The following is a 21,228-nucleotide window of genomic DNA, read 5'->3' on the forward strand; positions in this document are numbered from 1 at the left end:
AGAAGGCTCACAGGTCACATTCCGACCATTATTTAAAACAATAGGTGCTTTCACACCGTCTACAGTTTGATTTGTATAGAGGGAGCTCTGTCAGTTTTCGAATTACCCATTTGGTTTCGGGGAGCCCTATTTTTCAGAGCACATCCTGCTACTAAATATGTCACACGCACGCTCTGTTGACTGGCGCAGCAGCGCGGATGCGATCAATTGCTATAAAAACACTCTTCTACTAATACAGACGGTGTCACTACGCCGGCGGATGTGGCCGTTGTTGAAGCCTCTTCAGGCTCCTCATCGGCAGGCCTCTCCCTCGGTGTGGAGCTGTCAAACTCGACCCTAACGCCGCTTACAGCCGGCCAACTAAAAGTTGTTTTCCGTTCACGTTGTCATTTTTAGACTCCTTCGCTTCTTTGCTTGTGAATCCAAAAGCTGTGACGCTTGGCTGTTTTCGTTTTACCATATTTTTTTATTACAAAGCCAGAGTTAAAAAAATATCAATATGAACATTTCAAATACCGCGCCGGCATCACCGCCATAACCATAGCAACGTAAGTAAGAATGCAGCGCCGCCACGTACAGATGGCAACACCCAGACATAATTACAAATATAAAACAAATATTCAGAAACTGTAATGAACAATAACTATTATTTATTTCAAGAACTGTTATTTACAGAAACTCAACATTTCTAATCTGTGTGACACAAATATGCACGATTGTTTTGGGCTCCCCCTATTTATCTCAAAGTCAGCCTTCAGGGGAGCTCCCTCCCTCTTCGGGGGAGCCAAGCTCCCCTTAGCTCCCCCCCATTTCGAACAGTGTCTGTGGCTGAATGGCCAGCGATTAGGTGCGGTGCATTTATCATAGGTGATCAGAGCTAACTGCCTGCCATAAGATTTCATTTAAAAAACAGATCTGATTTTAAGACTACTTCTGCGCTCATAAAGAATGATAATAATAAGAATAATGCGTATTGAACTGGTTTCATTAATTAGTGAGTTTATTTAACACTAGAACCGCCAATCGGGTCAATTTGTGTGATGTGTGTTGTGTGTGTGCAATGTAACTTTTTTTCAATAAAATATTAAAGTCTCCCAGTCTGTGACTTTTCCTGAAAGTGTGTTATGTTGCACCCTATGTTGTTAAAAATTGCATTCTAATAGCGGGATTTAACGGGTTTAGGTAGGCCTATACAAAAACCTCTGGCGGTTCTAGTGTTAAGGTAATTAGGTACAGTAGAAGCCCTTTTTTATCAGTAACGAATTTAGAAGTTGAACATAAAAGTCAACTAACTGAGGGTCACTTGCAATGACAGTGTTGTGTCTAACTGTAAGCTTGTCACTCAGAGTAACCTACCGTTAATTTAGCTGCTGGGGAAGAAAGATAAAGGGGGGAGGGGGGGATAGAGCTGTGGTTGATGGGCCATTAGTTGTGTAAATACACAGCTGAGAGCTGCCGTTTCATTCAGAATGTTTAAAAAACTGTAACAACGGACTATTTTTCTTAGCGGATGCATGTCAATTTAAATCAATACATCCAACTATTTTTTAAATCAATACATAGGCTTACAACTATTTTTTAAATCAATAAAAACATTTTCTAAATCCATAAAAGCATTTAAATTAATATTGGCAGTCATGTCGTTACTTTGGTGAGAATGTGGCCGTGTAATAAGCGGGATAATTTGCAGCGACTTGTTCCTTATGGGGAAAATAACACCCGTCATGTGTGTGTAGTAGAGGTGTGTGTGGTTAAAACACTTTCATGAAGTGAAGGAATTTCCTTCTATAAAACAGCTGTGGGCAGCAGTGAGTGTCACGGACATGAATTCATAGATCAAGGCAGACTGGTGCACACACTCTCCTGTCCTGCCAGGCGACACGCCTGTTCTAAGCCGTGTCACTCACTCACATCCCAAGCAGTGGTGTAGTCTACGTGATACGCTTGTATACGCCGTATACCCACTAGAAAATGCCAGTGATTTCCGTATGCCCTCTTAAAAATGAGCGATGATACGTAACAACATCATTTTGTGACTTCGCTTTCACGCTTTCGCCCCCTTCTGTGTTAATACTTTTGGACGTCTGGGGCTTCCGTCGCCTTTGGCCTGTTGCTAAGCAACAGCAACACACTTTGTTCGGCTCTGACAAACCCCACGTTTCTCTAACGTTATCAGAATTTGATCCTTCCATCATTCAAGTTCGCGGAGCGCTAAACAGGAAGCAAACATGAAACGAAAACAGACGACAATATTTTAATGTTTTCCGAAGTTTTCCCCTATTACCAGTACAGAAGAAGAGCCAGGTCAGGCGTCTGTCCTAAAGGTGACAGAGAACGAGTCCGGCGCTACCGCAAATTTACCCAGTAAGTGAAATTAGCATGGTTATGATTAACGTAACAGTAGCTAACTTGCTAACTTGCTAGCTAATTTGATCAACGTTAGTGTGGTGGATCAATGGAAGAGAAAGGGAGCGAGATAGTGTGTGTGTGTGTGTGTGTGTGTGTGTGTGTGTGTGTGTGTGTGTGTGTGTGTGTGTGTGTGTGTGTGTGTGTGTGTGTGTGTGTGTGTGTGTGTGTGTGTGTGTGTGTGTGTGTGCAGTCATAAACAGAACACAATGTTTATATTATCTCCTTGTTTCGGACACAGATGAGAGCTCCTGGCCAGCCTTGTGGACTGAAAGTTAGGCTATGGAATTTAAGAACAGGCATCCTTGGTTGGGGTGGAGGGACAGAAAGTTAGGGAAATGTCAGCACACATGCAAAGGAAAGCTGATCTAAACAACAGAAATTCATAAAGTCAATGACTATGCAAATGAGAGTTAATTCATGGTCATGTTAAAAGTGCATTTAAAAAATTTGCACCATTACATTACTATATGTTAGTTATCAGTAGTTGTCAAATAATTAGCTATTGAAAAAGTGGAACATTTTTCTCCTTTTATCTGCTTTTCATGCATTTGTTAGCCATAATGTAAATATTGTAAGCAGTTTATTAAATACTTTTGAGTAAATCTTGGCTCTTTTCTGCAGTTGTTATTGTTAAAAACTTGTATTATGCTAATTAGTCATGGTTTTGTTTATTTCCTTTGCAGCGCTACAAAATCAGTAGGTGTCCTCACAGAACAACGAGTGTCTATGTCTGAGGAGTGGGTGCACTTTAAGATCCAGTCCTCAGATTCAAGCAGATCAACATCTTTGGCCTCTTTGAGAAACAAGATTAGACGACATGAGACGTCCAGAGCACACAAAATAGCCCAGGAGCTCACGGAGAAGGGTGGACAGGATTTAGTTGGAAATTTGGTGAGAGCTGTGTCAGAGACTGTGTTTGCAGTAGGCCATATTGAGATTTTGATAAAAATGTCGATTAATTGTTCAACCCTAGAAGATAAGTGGGCTTTTTCCATCATTGTTCTTTCTTTTATTTTTTTATTGTTAATTTCACTGGCAGTTAAAAGTCACATAAAAATGCTTATAATACATTGACATGTTGATAACGCATAACCAGTCTCAAGACTAGTCTGATGGTGTTCATGAGGTGTTGCTTCTAAACAGATGTCGCTCCGCGATGCGTCGCTCTAGGATGGATGAATACAATTATTACAGTATACCCACTACAAAAAAGTAGACTACACCACTGATCCCAAGCATCCCCGAAAAGTGTATTATGTTGTTACATCTCAGATGTTATGTTTCAGTTGTGCTCTGTCTATGTTCAGTGATGCAAACTTGTCACCTTTCGGCGAAATTCGCCGTTTTGAATCCAAAATAAGTCGTTTGTGTGATTCATGTAGATCTGCAATACAAATTGTTTCGGGTATGGAGGGGGCTGGGACCCGGAGTAATCTGCGGCCGTGAGCTGTTATGTGCCATCATGACACGCATGGTGTTCTTTTTTTAATATATTATAATGAAGTACGAGCTGTGTGCTCGAGTCTTCCTGCCTGTCGGCTCTGCTCATGGATGTATAATAAGACTCTGCTGCTCCGTCATGATGGTCTAGCTTCAGCAGCTACATTACCTACGGGTGCGTTCGTTAATATTAACTGTGCGTCCGGAGTCACTGTGGCACAGACTGGACCGCTGGTGAACAGCTGTTAGAACGGGCCGTTCAGGTGTTCAGAGCAGAGCTCCCTGTCGGAGCAGCAGAGCGTGATGTGAACTGAAAAGTTTTTCTGTGGCAATATTATTTAAGGAATCGTTGAGCTAGCTAGCTAGCATACATTGTCACTATCTGCTAACGTTAGCTTTAGCCTTCTATTTCTAATAGTTTTTTTCATAGGCTATAAACAGAGGTGGTATAAGTATTGTACTTGAGTAGAAAAAGTAGAAGTACTCAGATCTTGTACTTGAGTAAAAGTAGAAGTAGGCCTACTCAGGTCTTGTACTTGAGTAAAAGTAGAAGTAGGCTACTCAGATCTTGTACTTGAGTAAAAGTAGAAGCACACAGATCTTGTACTAGAGTAAAAGTAGAAGTACTCAGGTCTTGTACTTGAGTAAAAGTAGAAGTAGGCCTACTCAGGTCTTGTACTTGAGTAAAAGTAGAAGTAGGCTACTCAGATCTTGTACTTGAGTAAAAGTAGAAGCACACAGATCTTGTACTAGAGTAAAAGTAGAAGCACACAGGTCTTGTACTTCAGTAAAAGTAGAAGTACTCAGGTCTTGTACTTGAGTAAAAGTAGAAGTACTCAGATCTTGTACTTGAGTGAAAGTAATAGTCCCAGAGTTTAGGAATACTCTGTTACAGTAAAAGTACTGCATTCAAAATGTTCCTCAAGTAAAAGTAGAAAAAGTATTCTCATCAAAATATAGTGAAAGTAGCGACAGTAAAAGTAGTCATTGTGCAGATTGGTCCATTTCAGAATAATATATATGATATGTTTTATAATGATTGATCATGAAAGTGTTCTCAAAGCTGGTAAAGGTGCAGCTAGTTTGAATGACTTTGTATACTGCAGGGTAGCTTGTGGATTTACTCCAGGTGGAACTAAAGTCTGATTTAACACTTGATTATATTTCACTTAATTAATCCAGATCTGAGAAGTAACTGAAGGTATTAAATACATGTAGTGGAGTCAAAGTACACCACGTACCTCTGAACTTTAATGGAGTAGAAGAACAAAGTAGCAAAACATTGAAATACTTAAATAAAGTACAAGTATCTCAAAATTGTGCCCAAGTATAGTACTTGTTCAGTTTATGAACTTAGTTACTTTACACCATGTGGCTATAAAGATAGAAAGACTTAAGCCTTGCACAGAGGCATGAAAATACATTTTCAAAATGCTCAATAGTGCTGCCAAAATTATAAACTGACTGCTATACAATTTGAAATAAATGCTTTTATATATTTCTATTAGATGTGACTCTTTGGCGTTTCTGTTATTATTAACACTGCTGCTTTAGTTGTTCTGACTGCTAAAATCCTCTGTCATTCCGTGGGGTGGGGGAGCCGGGGGCTCGGATCCTTGTCACCTTTTTCATACCTGATGAGTTTGCATCCCTGTATGTTAAAAAGCCTCAGTCACCTTAATTCATGTAATAAAAACATCTCAGGTCAGTAACACTCAAAGCTAAATGTGCAATACCATGTTCAGCTATGTTACTATTTATAATGTTATTGTTGTTACATCAGAAGATGTACATATTGAAATGATTTCTTAACTTACAGTAGGCTATTTTTTACAATGTGTGTTGGAAGGATTTATTAAATTACTATGAATATTGTCATTGTTGAAGGCTTTTAGAGAAGGGTGAACTATAAGCCTGAATTACATAAACATTTTTGTTGAGAATGTGGCCGTGTAATAAGTGGGATAATTTGCAGCGACTTGTTCCTTATGGGGAAAATAACACCCTTCATCCAGATGAGGATCCCTCTGCTACACTTTGGGATCCTGATCGACCGACGAAGCTCCATTAAAATATACATATTTTTGGTGAATTACTGAGTTTAGGAACGTTAATAACGTTTTAATGAAGTTGAATACAGTATATTCATATGTGTCAGTGATTTCATGTCAATTCGGCGAACATAAACATAAATGATCGTGGTGAAGATGATGATTAAATTAGGATTAAAAATCGAGAGCCGGGCTGCATTTCCTCCCGTTCGTTTTTTTCGAATAACAAAATTATTTTGTTAAATAACAACATGTTGATGTTTTGTAAATGATTACATGTCTCTTATTTAGCACAGAGTATGATATCCGTGACATATGGATCTTAACAAAGTTCCGCTGTACATCCAGCGTACTGTATCTGACTTTATTTCACATGAGCTCCAGTGTGGAACCCCACTGCACCTCCTGGTGGATCAATGATCCATTGCAGCTGGCTTCATTATAATTACATTTATCTATCACGGGGGCGGTCTCAAGTCAAGCAGGAGGTTTTCCCTTGAGCGAGGGCAGATCACGTACCAATCACGGCCCTCGCGTTTCAAACTGTCTGAAATGAATCGCTACATCTGTAGCTCTGCTCTTTGGCCTGATGCTAAATACTGCAGCCCCAACATGACACACACACACACACACACACACACACACACACACACACACACACACACACACACACTGTATACATTACTTCAGGGGAAGTAATGTATACAGTGTCTTACATTGACTTACATGCATTACCTAGAGCCTTATCCTAACTTTAACCATAACCAACACATGCCTAACCCTAACCAAGTCTTCACCCTAAAATGAACGATTCCCCTTATGGGGACCTCCATTATGTCCCCATAAGGTAGGCGAGTCCCCACACGTGATGTGAACCTCAATGGGGACCCAGCAGATCTGGTGAGAGTTTGTGGTGAATATAATAATTGTTGACCTTTGATTTTTTTTGTCGGGCTTTAACATATATATTTATTGAAACACCACATAGTATATAGCCATAATTATGAACAGCCCTGTTTTTTGTATAATAGCTAGACTACACTGAAAAGATAGAGGGCTTTTAAAGCAGCATTTATACTGGACTTCCACCTATGCAACCAGAGGCGCGGGAAGGTATTTTGAGTGGGGGTGCTGAGGTGCTGGACTCCAGTGAACACTATTACGGGCACTATAGAGCACGCACAAAAAAACTCCCCACACGCAAACACACAGTAAACCCGTGACTGTTACAATGAAGGCCTTGATAATCAGCTCACGGCATATAGGCAGGGGTAAAGTGCTATGTTTTACGAGAGGGGAGCGGACCTCACCTCCTCTAGGGGGGTCCGGGGGGATGCTCCCCCGGGAAGATTTATTTGTAAATATTGAAGTTAAAAGCATCAATCTGGTGCACTTTGAGAGCAACATTAAGAGATCTATGGATACATCTCTCAACACCCAGATGAAACACAACTGTAAGCAGATGTTCTTTTTCTTTATGGATATTTTACAAATCACTCCCCTTTCAAACTGTATTCTTGTTTTACTGCCATATAGTATTTCATAACTGTTTTTCCTTTATTCTCTTGTTTTCTTTATAACTATAATGATCATATGAAGGTGTGCTGCAGCGGAAATAATCTTTTGAATGGTTTGTGACCAAACCGTTTGAGACCCACTGAGATAACTTAGACTAAAGTTAACTATTTAAACACTCAGAGAGTCCTTTAGCTCCCCTGAGCCCCTCAGTCTGAGAGGAGAGCTCCTTATGTCCGTTGGTGCAGCTTAAATATACTGACCATATTCAAAGCCTAAAATGAACATTGAAAAGTAATGTTGATTAAACATAGGGTAAGGAAATATTCAAATGAACATACGAATGTAATGTTTCCTTGAAATAAAAATAATTGTGTGTATTTAACATAATTGAATAGTTTTAAGTAGACATTCAAATCATGTGAATCCAACAGCCTTTTTTTCAGTGTGTGCTCCCTCTGTCAGGTGGACACAGCTTATTAATAGAACTAAGTCAATTAAAAACTATAAGCACTTATATAGCATCACATAATACAATTCTAATTTTATAAACATTGAATACTTTCCGCCAGTATAACTCAAAACTTACACTGATCCCCATAAACCACATGGACACACACCGCTGTAGTGTTGCCATGGCAGCAACACCAGTTCTAAACAGGTGTGTATGAACTGCACTAACAGATATTTGAAAGATAAAATCTCAAAAACACAATTTAAAAAGGAAATGGTCATCTGACATCAAACTGACAAACAAAGGAAACATCTCCAAAGCTGTTATATATATTTGTATAACATAAAGAACGCATATTAATAATATGATTATTAGTATCTTTATATCACTGTTTTATTCCAATGTACATTATCTTTTTAAATAGTTGTTACACTGTTTATTCTATTTCACATGTACAGTACATGATTTAATTATTCCAGAACTGTACTTGAACCATTGTGTCACTAACATCTTATTTTGCACCGCTAACCTTCCTTATTATTATTATTTATTTACTTTGCATTTAAAAAAATAAAAGATAGCCATGTAAAGTGTAAGGCGTGGGCTAAAGCTCTTGATATGACATGTCTCTTCCTTGTTCAAAGTACTGAAGCTCTACTCTGTGAAAGAACATGTCCGCCTGCTCGTTTCCTGATATCTGAATCAGACTGAAACACAGAACATGTTTTCTGGGTGTCGGCTGTTTCTGCTTCAGAAAGACCGTAGAGGTGACTGGTCATAACTTTCATAAGTGAACACACTGAGTACACGCTGCTGCAGAACTTTATCACATTATTACAGTAGGCCTAAATCTACATTGTTTCCACATAGATAAAAGTACTCTCCCGTAAAGATGACTGGTCATAACTTCAGTTGCACAACCCGCTGTTCCAGTAGTCTACATATTGTATACGGTAAAACTACATTATTATTAACATTATATTGTTCTATCGACTACATTTACAATCGTGGTGTAGTCATTTGACCTATTTTACTTACTTTTTGATGTAATTTTGTCTAAGGTGACTGACCTGCATGAAGTCTTGCTTCGGCTCTGCTGCGAAAGTAAAAAAACTGGTCTGACGACAGTTAGAAAAAGCGAAAGTGTAATTGTGTAATACGTAGCAGTTTGATTTAGTGTCTTCTTTACCATTAGTGGTTAACTACAACATCCTTGAAGCTTAAAGCTGTTTAAAACATGCCGATATGTAGGCCTATGTTTATTGGGCTTTATGTTGAATATTTAAAATATAAGAAAGAAATTACAAAATGTATATTACAATAAAATGTTGCGCATCAATTAAATATGGAATCTAACTTTTTCCATCTCATTTTTTACAAAGGTGATTTTAAATAAACAAACAAGTGAAAACTCAGTTTTATTCACACATTCTCTGATAAGTCAGAGTCACATGAATAATAATTATATATAAAAACTGTAGTGGAATGTGTGGCTGGTAATTTAGGCATCATTATTCAATATATTTTATATATACATGTTTTTCTATATTCAAAATGCTTTCAAAATCATTAGGAGCAAATGTGAAAAGAGAACATCAGACCATCCGTTTATTATGTTAGAGCTCCACCTGCTGGACATGACGATGAACACACCAGCCTGTCCTCCAAAAAAAGACCAAATAGGTTAATTGTTCAACAGCTTATTACGACCTAAAGTTTAAAGTTTAGCAGTTTAAAACGTGACTATATGTCGTAATAAGCTTTTGGACAATCAACATATTTGGTCGTTTTTTGGAGGACTTGTTGAGACAGATGTGTTGTTGCAGCTTTAACATTTACTCTGTCTTACACACACAACACTTTTGTACAAAATAAAGTTTATTGCCATTATTAATTTACATTAAGCGTTTCAAAACATCATAGACAAAATATTCAGTCACAGGATTTCTACCATCATCATCATCATCATCATCCATCATCATCATCATCATCATCATCATCGCCTGCGTTACAGTCTTTTTAACGAGGATAAGAAACAGCATTTTGTTTTTTACAGGTAATGGCTTTAGTGATACAGTAATGGTGCGTTCAGGGGCTTATCTCCATGTAGATAATATGGTACAAACTACAACAAAATGAATATTTTAGCGTGATTTAATTGTAATACACGTTTCAAGATCATGCAGAACTAACAACATAATGATACCAGTTTCTAAAAACCATGAATTAATGCTTTGATGAGTCTGTACACAAGACGGCAGAGGAAACACTTTTAAAATGCGTGTTTTCTGAATGGAGATCTGATCAATCATGCTAAGCTAACGTTGTAGCTGCTCCGTCCACACTCACAACAACGTTATACAGACAGGAATAAAGCAGCGACTGTATTCACGATCTCATAAACAGTCTGTGGTTTGAAAATGTAAACCTTTCCTCCAGTTTCTGAACAGATATGAGGAGCTGTGAGCTCTGTGTGCTAACCGCTAACGGCTAACGGCTAACAGCTAACGGCTAACAGCTAACGGCTGAATCTGATGGAGTATTGCTGGAGATATTTGTACACACCAGGGAAATCTTTCAAAAGTGGAAACAAGGACTATCATTAGTCACCCACTCAACATCCCAAGATAGCCACCAATGGTGAGGTAATCACTTTCACTCACTTAAAATAAATCATCTTGGAGTCAAATCAAACCATTTTTGTATTTGAAACCAAATTCAAACGTCAGGAGTTACTAATGCCAGAAGACTAGTAGCCTATAAGTATTCAGGGTTTTTTCTAGATACAATATAACATGAGGGCAATACTGTGGCGCTGATCTTATAAGATATATCAATACGTATCAATTAGTCTGTCACAGTCTATCCGCTTCTTTACATGTAATCACGACGCACACAAAAATCGCATCATGTCCGAAGTGAACGCACCATAATGCTCATGGTCTGTGTAATATTTACCCAATGTTCACTATTTACAGAAATGTTATTAGTAATGCAAAACATCAATGCTCCCTTTTTAAGAAACGTAACAAATATATATATATATATATATATATATATATATATATATATATATATATATTCCGTAGACTTATATACAATTGAGACATTATTTAATTGGAAAATAACCGTATCTTGTTGAGTTTTGTCTTAATACTGTTTTTTAAATCCATATAATCTGACGGAGATTCTGTATCTTATATAAAAAAGACATTTCTCTAACTTCTTTCCCTCGTTATTCAGAATTTTGAACAATTGAGATTCAACAAAGCAGGCTGATGTGTAGCAGCTTTCAGTGGCAGTGTGAATTCAGTACTAATCATTTCATTTGGGTTGTTAGTCGTTTTACACATTGCACCAGAAAAGCATGACCATTATTAAAAAGCAGTTTAAAAATACACTGTAAAAAATATTGCTGGAAACTGTTTGACAATAACATTCAGTCTTATCGTGAAAACGACAGCTATAAAACGTATGGCTCACGTTCAGGGCTGTTAGCACCCTGTGGTTTAACAACAAAGTGCAGTTCTTCCCTGTAATCTCAAATCATCAGCGCATGGCGTTCAGGAGACGAGTTCAAGTCCAGAATCTCCGTCTCGCTGCAGAGGAAAAGGCCGAGACACGACGAGTTAATAAAAAACACCTCAGTTTCTCTTTGTGTTGAAGGTGAGTCTCTGCAGGACCTGGCACTTCAGACTTTAGGAGGAGGGACCGGCCTCAGAGCCTGCAGGAAAAACAAAAACATTCATTCACTAAAGAGGGGCGGACATTCTCTATTATTACATATTACTTGTTAGACGCTTACATACTCAACACTGTGGGCAATCCCCACAGGAGCACTTTGGGGTGAAGTGTCTCAGGGACACAACGACATGCTGACTGAAGTGGGGTTTGAACCTGTGCTCCCCTGATCCCAACACCAACGCACAACCCACTCTGCCACACACCTCCCACTATTATAAAGGTTTCCAAATTCTATATGCTGTATTCTGTAGTGACTTTTATAAAAATGTTCATCATACTATGACTATTCTTAGAGAAAATATACAATAACTTTCTTAGAAAAACTCATGTCTTTTTTTACCGCGTACTATACTATAACTTGATTTCAGAAATACTATACAATAACTTTTTCGACATACTATACTATGAATATTTTAGAATACAATACTATTACTTTTTTCGACAAACAATATTTTTGACATACTGTACAGTTACTGTTTTTACGAAACACTATTTTATAAATTTTTGTAAATATTTTTGACATATTATAGTATGACTTTTATTTCGTCAGACTGGCTACCCTTACTTTTTTTTCTTTTGTTATTTGACTTTTATAACAATAAAAATGTATTCCAGTTAGAAACCTGCCCAAGCCACACAAAGTGTTAAAGCAGTAATTATGTATTATAGCTATTATATCATTCAGTAATAGTGTATATTATGTACCTGGCGAGCAGCGCTGTAGTTCTATCCCGGGGGTTTGGGTCTGTTTCCGGCTGGAGGGGGGGGCGGTGGAGCTCCTTTGGGTTTGGGCCTTACAACCTAAAAATGTAAATATTGTTATTTACGTATTGAGTTGTTGTTTTAAGCTGCTGCAACACATCCAACATAAAACCATCTTCACGGTGGGGGTTTCCCAGCATTACCTGCACTGTGGTCTGTTGACTGAGCATCACTGGCAGCTTCCTCTGCGTGTGTGAACTGTTAGAAAACAAGAGATTGTGAAGGTGACTTTCAGCATAAAGGCCTCACTACAATCTGAAATACGGTTTATTTACTCACGTTGGCAACATGGGACTTTGTCGTTTCTTACAGATGAATCCGATCACTCCAGCAATCACACCTAACACCACTAAAATCACCGTCAGAGCGATGGCCACCGTGGCTCCTGCAGAAAGGGAAAGCAGATTGAATTAGACAAGAGAAGATTCCTGTTTCCAAAGTGCTGATTCTCTAAAAATAAGGAGCCCCTCCCCACGCCCCTCTGAGAGAGATTTGGTTACAAAGAACTCAATGGAGCTCTAGGAGGAGATTCAGGTTATAAGGGGGGGGGGGGGGGGGGGGTTACCTTGGTTGCTGATTGGCTAATGGTTACACAAGAAAACACATCGTTTGTTCCTGAAACTTTCAGAGTCTCTTTCCACAGAGGGGACACATGTTGATGTAGAAGAGACATGAAGAAGAGGGGACACATGTTGATGTAGAAGAGACATGAAGAAGAGGGGACACATGTTGATGCAGAAAAAACAAATTCAACATTGGTCATGTAGAAATCCCGCAGTAGCCTCACCTGTAGAGAGACCCTCGGAGGCCTCTTTGGAGGAGCAGCCAGGAGGCCTCCAGCCGGCCTCACACTGACACTCACTCCTGTGGTTACACACCTGAGGACACACAATGCACCCTGCTGGTATCATGAGTTGTTCAATGTGCTTCAAGTTCCCTGCTACGCTCCTCTGGTGCTGTCTTAAACCTTTCCTTAGAAGATGTGATGAATTGTAAGGTGTCCTTGGTGCTTTGAAAGGCGCCTCTAAATAGAATTATTATTATTATTAATGGCAGTCTGAAGGAGCAGCCGTGTTTAACACATTTCACTCTTTATTACCGTTTAATTTACCCATAAGTCAAATCATTTAATATCGTTGAAGCGGCCACTTTCAGCCGCATGACTAACATTTGTTCCATTTCCAGAAATAAATTGAAACAGGTTTTTGTATTTGCCTTCAGCCTGATTTAGTTCACTTTCTTAGCATTTGTTTTCAGAGAAACTCAGAAATCCACTCCAATGTGTAAATCACATTGAATGCATTGCAGCACGGTCTCTTCCTGCTTACACTCTAAAGTAAACACAGATCATTGGGTGAGACAAAGCTAAATGAAATGTGTATTTTGTGTCTTTCTCCTTGTTGTGGTTTTGTATTTGATCACAGGCAACAACTTGTTAATATTCTAATTTCACTGTCATCGCACCTAATGATTGAATTTCTCTTGTTTGGTTTTTTCTTTTCTTTATTGTTTATTTTTATAATGTATTTATTAGTGGTTTTCAGCACTTTAAAGCTTTTATGCATTATTTTCTGTTCCATTAAAAGCAGCAACTTCCAGGTCTAAAGAGCGAAGCCTTAACCCTGCACTCCCTGAAACATCCAGCAGGGGGCGACTGCTCTGTTTGAATACAAGACCTATGAGGACATCTCTTTACATTTCACTTCATTTATAAACATTTTCCTGATGAGTTTTTGTTCTCAATCTCTAGCCATAAGTTTTCTTTGATTCAGCATGATGTTCATTTAGTATATTATGGTCTTATTTAGAGTCAAATAGACGATAAAGCAGAGTTTACTTTAGGGGCGGGGCTTACGTTTGATTTAGGTTTTTTGTCCTGTCTTGCAAATATAGAACTTTTTCACCGCTTGTGTTTCTACTGTTCGGTCGCCTGAACATGTATTTTTCAGTAAAATGTTGTACTTGGCTCTTCTGTTTCCAATAAACCAAGACGGTGACGACCAAAACCCCCAAATTGAGTCTACAAACAAACATATGAAGTCACGGTGAATGCCTCTACTTCCTGTACACAGTATGGGAACATAAACAACAACAAAAACTCTGATCAGTGTTGGTGGTTACTCACAGCGTGTCCTTGGCATTTGGCTGAACAGTTTGTGTTTCTGTACGCCGTCTGAAGCTCCACGCACTCGTTCTGACTGCACACCTGGAGAGAGAGTGGACATATATTACTTTGATTGTAGATTTAATATTAAAACATGAAGAGCTCGATCTTCAGGTTCTTAGAGAGATGGATCAGGACAAAAAGAGAGGGGGTCTTTGTTCGTGAGACTTTCAGAGTCTCTTTACACAGAGGGGACACATGTTGATGTAGAAGAGACATGAAGAAGAGTGGACACATGTTGATGTAGGAGAGACATGAAGAAGAGGGGACACATGTTGATGTAGAAGAGACATGAAGAAGAGTGGACACATGTTGATGTAGGAGAGACATGAAGAAGAGGGGACACATGTTGATGTAGAAGAGACATGAAGAAGAGGGGACACATGTTGATGTAGAAGAGACATGAAGAAGAGGGGACACATGTTGATGTAGAAGAGACATGAAGAAGAGGGGACACATGTTGATGTAGAAGAGACATGGAGAAGAGGGGACACATGTTGATGTAGAAGAGACATGGAGAAGAGGGGACACATGTTGATGTAGAAGAGACATGAAGAAGAGGGGACACATGTTGATGTAGAAGAGACATGAAGAAGAGGGGACACATGTTGATGTAGAAGAGACATGAAGAAGAGGGGACACATGTTGATGTAGAAGAGACATGAAGAAGAGGGGACACATGTGTTAGAGTGTGGGTCGATGACCTTTGAACTTGATTTGTTCTTTTTGAAGTGATTCATTATTACACGCTTTGCTGGCGCTGTATTTACTGTGTTCAGCATTTAGCAGCAACACACTGATGTGGGGGAAACTTCTGTAGCCATGGAGAGTCAGGACTCAGAGAGACACGAGGAGAGCTGGAGCTTTGATGGCACAAGACATGTCATGAGCCACGAGTTGAGATGCCACAATCAACTCTAAAGATCTCTACCTCCGACCCGTGTATTTAGCTGGTTCAGAGAGACTAATCAACATGCTGCAGAACAAGAAAGAACCAGAACACCTCTATGAGCTGATCCAGCAGGCAGGAACAGGGAGACACTGAGAGCACAGCAGCCAGGTTACAGGTGCCTGTGCTCAGTGAGGTCAGCATGAACTGATACACTGGGTCAAAGTTATGGGCCTTGGGAATTATTTCCCCAACAACTAATGTTAAAATACTTGTCCGTTTTTTATGATTTGCGTGAAAACTGCTCGCCAAATTAGAATTAGAAAAGTCAAAGCAAGACGCTCCGAGCTCTCCGCTCCTTTAGATGTCAAAGTCAACTTTATTGTCAATCTGTCAGTTTGTGAGAACACAGAGAGACAGAGAGATCGAAATACCGTTTCCCACAATCCCGAATACAAAAACAAAGATGTATACAAATACACAATCAACAGACACATGCATACATAAGCACACTAAGACAAACAAAATCACAACAATCAGCATATAAAAAAATAGCAGTCGCTTCAATGACTTTTAGAAATGTGCAACACTTTCCATAGCAGCGTAGAAAGTGTGTAACGATGTGTTTTTGGGGCATGTTACCTTTCCTTCCCCACACCTGGTCCCCGTGTCCACCTGGCCGTAGTCTTTGGTGAAATCTCCAAAAAACGCTGCCTTGCAGTTCCCGACTTTGACCATCCGGCCGTAGTTGGGGTTGCTGCTGCCGCCCTCACAGAACAGCTTCCCACAGAAGATATCTCTGAAGACAAAGAGGGGACAGAAACGGTTAGACAAATACTGAATGTCCTCTTCCAGTATGAGAGTAGCATGATAACAAAGGTATCCCAACTGTAGCTGAGTACATGACAGGATGTGTGATTACCTAGGAGACCATCAGAACTAAAGTAACAGACAGAGAATCAGCACTTTGGAAACAGGGCTGAAACAGAGGGGATTATGGGTAATGCTGCAATGATCTGTTTGGTGTTTCAGCCAATCAGAGACAGGTTCTGTGTATATCTGAGACCTGTGATATACTGATGAAGAACAGAATAACAGGGGACCTTTAAAGCTTCTGTGAGACTCACTCTCCCTGGCAGGGGATGAACTGGTCGTTGGCGGTCCTCTTGCAGAAGGACCAGTATAGTCCTCTGGTGTTGTACTTATAGCAGAACGCTCCGGCCTCGATAGCACCTGCAGACAAGAGAGGAGTTAGGGATTTATCTCATAGCCTATACTTATTTCGTACCGCTTTGCAGACCGTGAGGTGCCTGTAGTGGCTGCTGAAAGGCCAAAGTTAGCTTCCATCAAAGAAAGTGGTAAGCATTTATATTTCTTGTAGAGAAGGTATTTGTGTTGCAATGAGATAAAAGAACCCCCTATAGCAATATACCCCTCCATCCTTTTTTCTCAATGGGTCAAAGATGTAATGTGGTAGTTCATACAAGGGTCCTCTAAAAGAGACGGGGCTATTGGGGGAATATTACAGAAGTGAGAATCTTATATTTCATTTTTGGCAGATTTTTTATTTAAATGTGTTCCTTTTTCTTGTTCTATTTAGCAAAATATACACCATATGTTAGAGCTAATATTTTTGTTTATAACTAGGGCCACCTAATCGTGACGTCTGTAGTCAAGTACGTATAAAGGCCCTGACACACCAAGCCGATGGATGTCTGGCCGTCGATGAGCGTCCTGTCGCCCTAATCAGATTGGTGTGTCCCGCACTGTCGTGTCTTTATCGGCCACGCAGACACCTTCCGCCCCCGATCCGTCATGTTGAATCGGGAGGCTGTCGGCAAAATAAATCACTCTGATTGGCTGTTCAGCTTAGCGAATCAGTGCATGAGAAGCGAGGTGTGCAACCAAACAATTAAGAAGGCACACACAGACGGATATTATTTTTCATTTTCGTCGACTGTTGCTTCCACAAGCAACAGTCCACGGGCTGAGACCACCAGTACACACTAAACAGGCTTTCGATGGACGAGAGTGAAAATGGAACACGCTATTTGCTGTTTGTATCTATCACGCAGTCTGTTCTTCTTCTCTCGGTTATCACGCAGTCTGTCCTCCGGTTGTTGCCTCTTTTGAATGACGAATACACACTACCGCCGCCTGCTGGTAAGGAGAGGTATTGCCACTCACACATGCGCAGTGCGTACGTGCTACTTGGCGGTCGGCTGAAGCCTTTGCGGTGTGTTCCAGTGCGACTGTTGGCCAGGACGCAGGAGACGTGAGGCGACACAACAGGGTCCGTCGGGACGTGTTCTTTGGTGTCAGCTTGGTGTGTCAGGGCCTTTAGATGAAAATAACGAGCCCCTCCCCACGCCCCTATGAGAGATATTCGGTTATAAATAACACAATGGTGCTCTAGGAGGAGATTCAGGTGATAAGGGGGGGGGGTTACCTTGGTTGCTGATTGGCTAATGGTTACACAAGCCAAAGCATCGTTATGACATCATAAAGTGACCAAAATCTGATCAGCTCATTTTCAGACAGGTTTTTATAGAAATAGATCAAAAAGAGAGAGAATCTTTCAATCGGGGCCGCAAATTAAATTAACAAATTAAAGGACCACAATTCCCACAGTGCCTCCTCTAAAGAGACAGAGATGGGAAACCTGTCATAAGACGCCTTCAGGGCACAGTTTTTAACCGTTAAGTTACCTTTAAAGTTACAGAAGCCTAAAGAAAGAAAGAAAGAAAGAAAGAGAGAGAGAGAGAGCACCTAAGTTGGTTTTTACTTTATTTGAGTTTCGCCTCTTTTGTTTGATTTGTTTGGACTATTGTAAAGGCCTGTTTTCTTTCTTGAATGTGTAAAAAGTTTATTTTATTTTGAGTCAACGCAACACACAGTATCACAAATCGTAAATTAATCAAATCTTATGGAAGGAAACGCGTTAGAAATGTCTGTTTAACGTATGGCTTGGATAGAAAGCAAAGGAAGGAAGCGACGACCCGATAGTTTAGATGTTTTGAGTCCTTTTTCCTGCAGGACTCTTTCACACTTTAGGAAGAGGAATCACTCACTTGCTCCGTACAGTTCGGCACACTATTTAAAGTTATTGTTACGTGCCAGGCAGGCTGTACTTGTGTGGTTTCCTTTCCCTCCTGTGTTTCTCTCTTCTCCCTGTCTTCTGCACAGCTAATCAGCAGCTGATCGGAATATGCCTGTGCACCTGAGTCTGATGGCTGATTGGATCCCCTCACCCTCAGCTGGCCTATCAGCAGCCAGGGCCGACCATAAAGGAGGCACCCAGGAAGTCTTCTCTCTCTCTCACTCTGGGCCTGTTGCTGATGAAGGAGCCTGCAGTGTTTAAGCAACTCATGAACTTTGAATTGTCTGACCTTTGTGAAAGTGTGTGTGTTGAGAGGTGGAGGAGTTAGGTAAGTCTGGGGTACCCTGTACATTTCTCACCACGTAGCTAACTAATGTTTAGACACACTAGGTTAGCGGATTGTTGCCACCCCTGTATATTGTTTTGTCAAATTCTTTGTAGTTTAGTTAGTGAGGGTTTTTTTTGTTTGAGTTTTGGTTTCAAAGGATAGATGTAGAGATAGGCTTGGTTTTGTTATGCTTGTTTCTTTTTGTTTGGCACAATCCTTTGACTACTCCTCCTCCTCCTCCTCCCCAACCGAGTGTTTCAAGTGTTCAACCGAGTGTTTCTTGAGTAAATGTACTTAGTTACTTCACACCACTGTCTTAAACCCTCACTATTTTTTTAATTCAAATGAAATTCTAGGTCCTACTCTCCTAGTCTCATTTCTCCGGAGCACATTTTTGCCGTGTGCATGCTGAATCATAGATATCGCAAAAACACTTCAGAGTAAAGGTTACACAAACAAAGCAATAACAAACAGTATTGACTAAAGGGGAACCTGCACTAACAGAACTCTAATATGTCCATTTATCTCTCCTATTTAAGAGCGATGGTGTTGCACCACATCCTACTTAATAGACCCAATATTTAGTAAGATTTTGTGCAACACCATCGCTCTTAAATAGGAGAGTTAAATGGACATATTAACCTCATTTTGCAAGGTATTACAAATAATTGAACTGAAGTTTTGTTACTGCAAGATCCCCTAAAGTCAAAGTTTTTTTTTTTTTTTAACATTTCTATTTGTTCGGATCTATGTGAGCGGATAACTTATGCCTCATCTAACTTTGTTTTTGTCAGTATTTAATCTTGTCTTAATGTACATGATTTAATTTCATAATCTGTTTTTGTACATATCATATTCTATTTACATGGATATAGACTTCTTGCACTATTAGGTATTATACATGTTGCATTGTTGGAGGAGCTCGGGTCAGAAGAGCTGTAGCTTATAAGCATATGACATAAAACCTTTGAATCTATGAACTGGATCATTGTTGATGTAGTTAATTAAAACCAAACGAAAGCAGCAAGGCCATATTAAGGCCATAACAGATTTATATTCCCGTACCTCCACAGTGCCGCAGTCACATTGCTCCCCCGCCTCCATGAAGCCGTTCCCACAGACGCCCGGGGTCACCAGGGATTTGTAGTCCGGTTTGTCCAGCAGGCAGCCGGGGCTTCGGCCCGTCAGATATTTCTCATAGAAGTTGGTGCTGCAGCCGCTGAAAGTGCGAGGCACATTGTAGCTGAGGGAACAAGGAACAAATGTTAAAGCAAAACTTAAAACAAAAATCCCTTTAACCATAGCTAAACGTGGCTAATGTTGGGCTATAAAGGAACTACAGCACTTAAGGTCACCACCGCTAAGCTAAAGGCGGCTAATGTTGGGCTAGTCATGTGATCACTTCCTAGTGTTTGATCCTTCAACTTGGCCTCAGGAAATTTGGAGGCTTAAACAGGGACAGGGAGATTCATCTGCAGCGTCATCCTTTACCATGCATGAAGTGGAAATAGAGGACAGTGAGGAGGAATACACTTATTGAAACCACGCTTCATGTGGGGTGAGTACCAAACCCTGTGTCCTGGTACTCATCTGAGTAACTCTCTGAAAAAGTTATGTGCACCCCTCGCTATAAAGGAACTACAGCACGGTCACATGACTTCGCGTCACCACCGCTAAGCTAAAGGCGGCTAATGTTGGGCTATAAAGGAACTACAGCACGGTCACATGACTTCACCTCACCACCGCTAAGCTAAAGGAGGCTAATGTTGGGCTATAAAGGAACTTCAGTTAGTGATAGAGACCCTTCAGTTAGTGATAGAGACCCTTCAGTTAGTGATAGAGACCCTTCAGTTAGTGAGAGAGACCCACCAGTTAATGGGAAACCCCCAGTTAATGATATAAACCCCCAGTTAATGATATAAACCCCCAGTTAATGGTAGAAACCCCCCAGTTAATGGGAAACCCCCAGTTAATGATATAAACCCCCAGTTAATGATATAAACCCCCCAGTTAATGGGAAACCCCCAGTTAATGATAGAAACCACCCAGTTAACGTGAAGAAACCCCCCAGTTAATGATAGAAACCCTTCAGTTAGTGATAGAGACCCTTCAGTTAGTGATAGAGACCCTTCAGTTAGTGATAGAGACCCTTCAGTTAATGGTAGAAACCCACCAGTTAATGGGAAACCCCCAGTTAATGATATAAACCCCCAGTTAATGGGAAACCCCCAGTTAATGATATAAACCCCCAGTTAATGTTAGAGACCCCCCAGTTAATGGTAGAAACCCACCAGTTAATGATAGAAAACCCCCAGTTAATGGTAGAGACCCCCCAGTTAATGATAGAAACCCCCAGTTAATGTGAGAAACCC

General features: G+C 40.1%; 1 protein-coding gene across 2 annotated transcripts; it reads right to left on the reverse strand.

Moving 5' to 3' along the window:
* Window positions 1–10,985: 10,985 nt before the first annotated feature.
* Window positions 10,986–19,338, reverse strand: LOC307044057 (disintegrin and metalloproteinase domain-containing protein 8-like). Of its 2 annotated transcripts, XM_079689085.1 has the most exons (9): window positions 18,500–19,338; window positions 16,556–16,661; window positions 16,071–16,227; window positions 14,501–14,581; window positions 13,163–13,253; window positions 12,655–12,760; window positions 12,519–12,573; window positions 12,319–12,414; window positions 10,986–11,593 (listed from the first exon to the last, which is right to left on the reverse strand). In XM_079689085.1, the coding sequence occupies exons 3-8, from the start codon at window positions 16,164–16,166 to the stop codon at window positions 12,340–12,342; spliced, it is 504 nt and encodes a 167-aa protein (XP_079545211.1). In that variant the 5' UTR covers window positions 16,167–16,227; window positions 16,556–16,661; window positions 18,500–19,338; the 3' UTR covers window positions 10,986–11,593; window positions 12,319–12,339. The 2 variants fall into 2 exon arrangements, 1 of the variants encoding a protein (XP_079545211.1); XR_013809513.1 differs by lacking the exons at window positions 10,986–11,593; window positions 12,319–12,414 and having other exon boundaries at window positions 12,523–12,573.
* Between the last annotated feature and the right edge of the window lie 1,890 nt (window positions 19,339–21,228).

The sequence above is a fragment of the Notothenia rossii genome (assembly GCF_949606895.1).
Source record: "Notothenia rossii genome assembly, chromosome: 6".
NCBI lineage: Eukaryota > Metazoa > Chordata > Actinopteri > Perciformes > Nototheniidae > Notothenia > Notothenia rossii.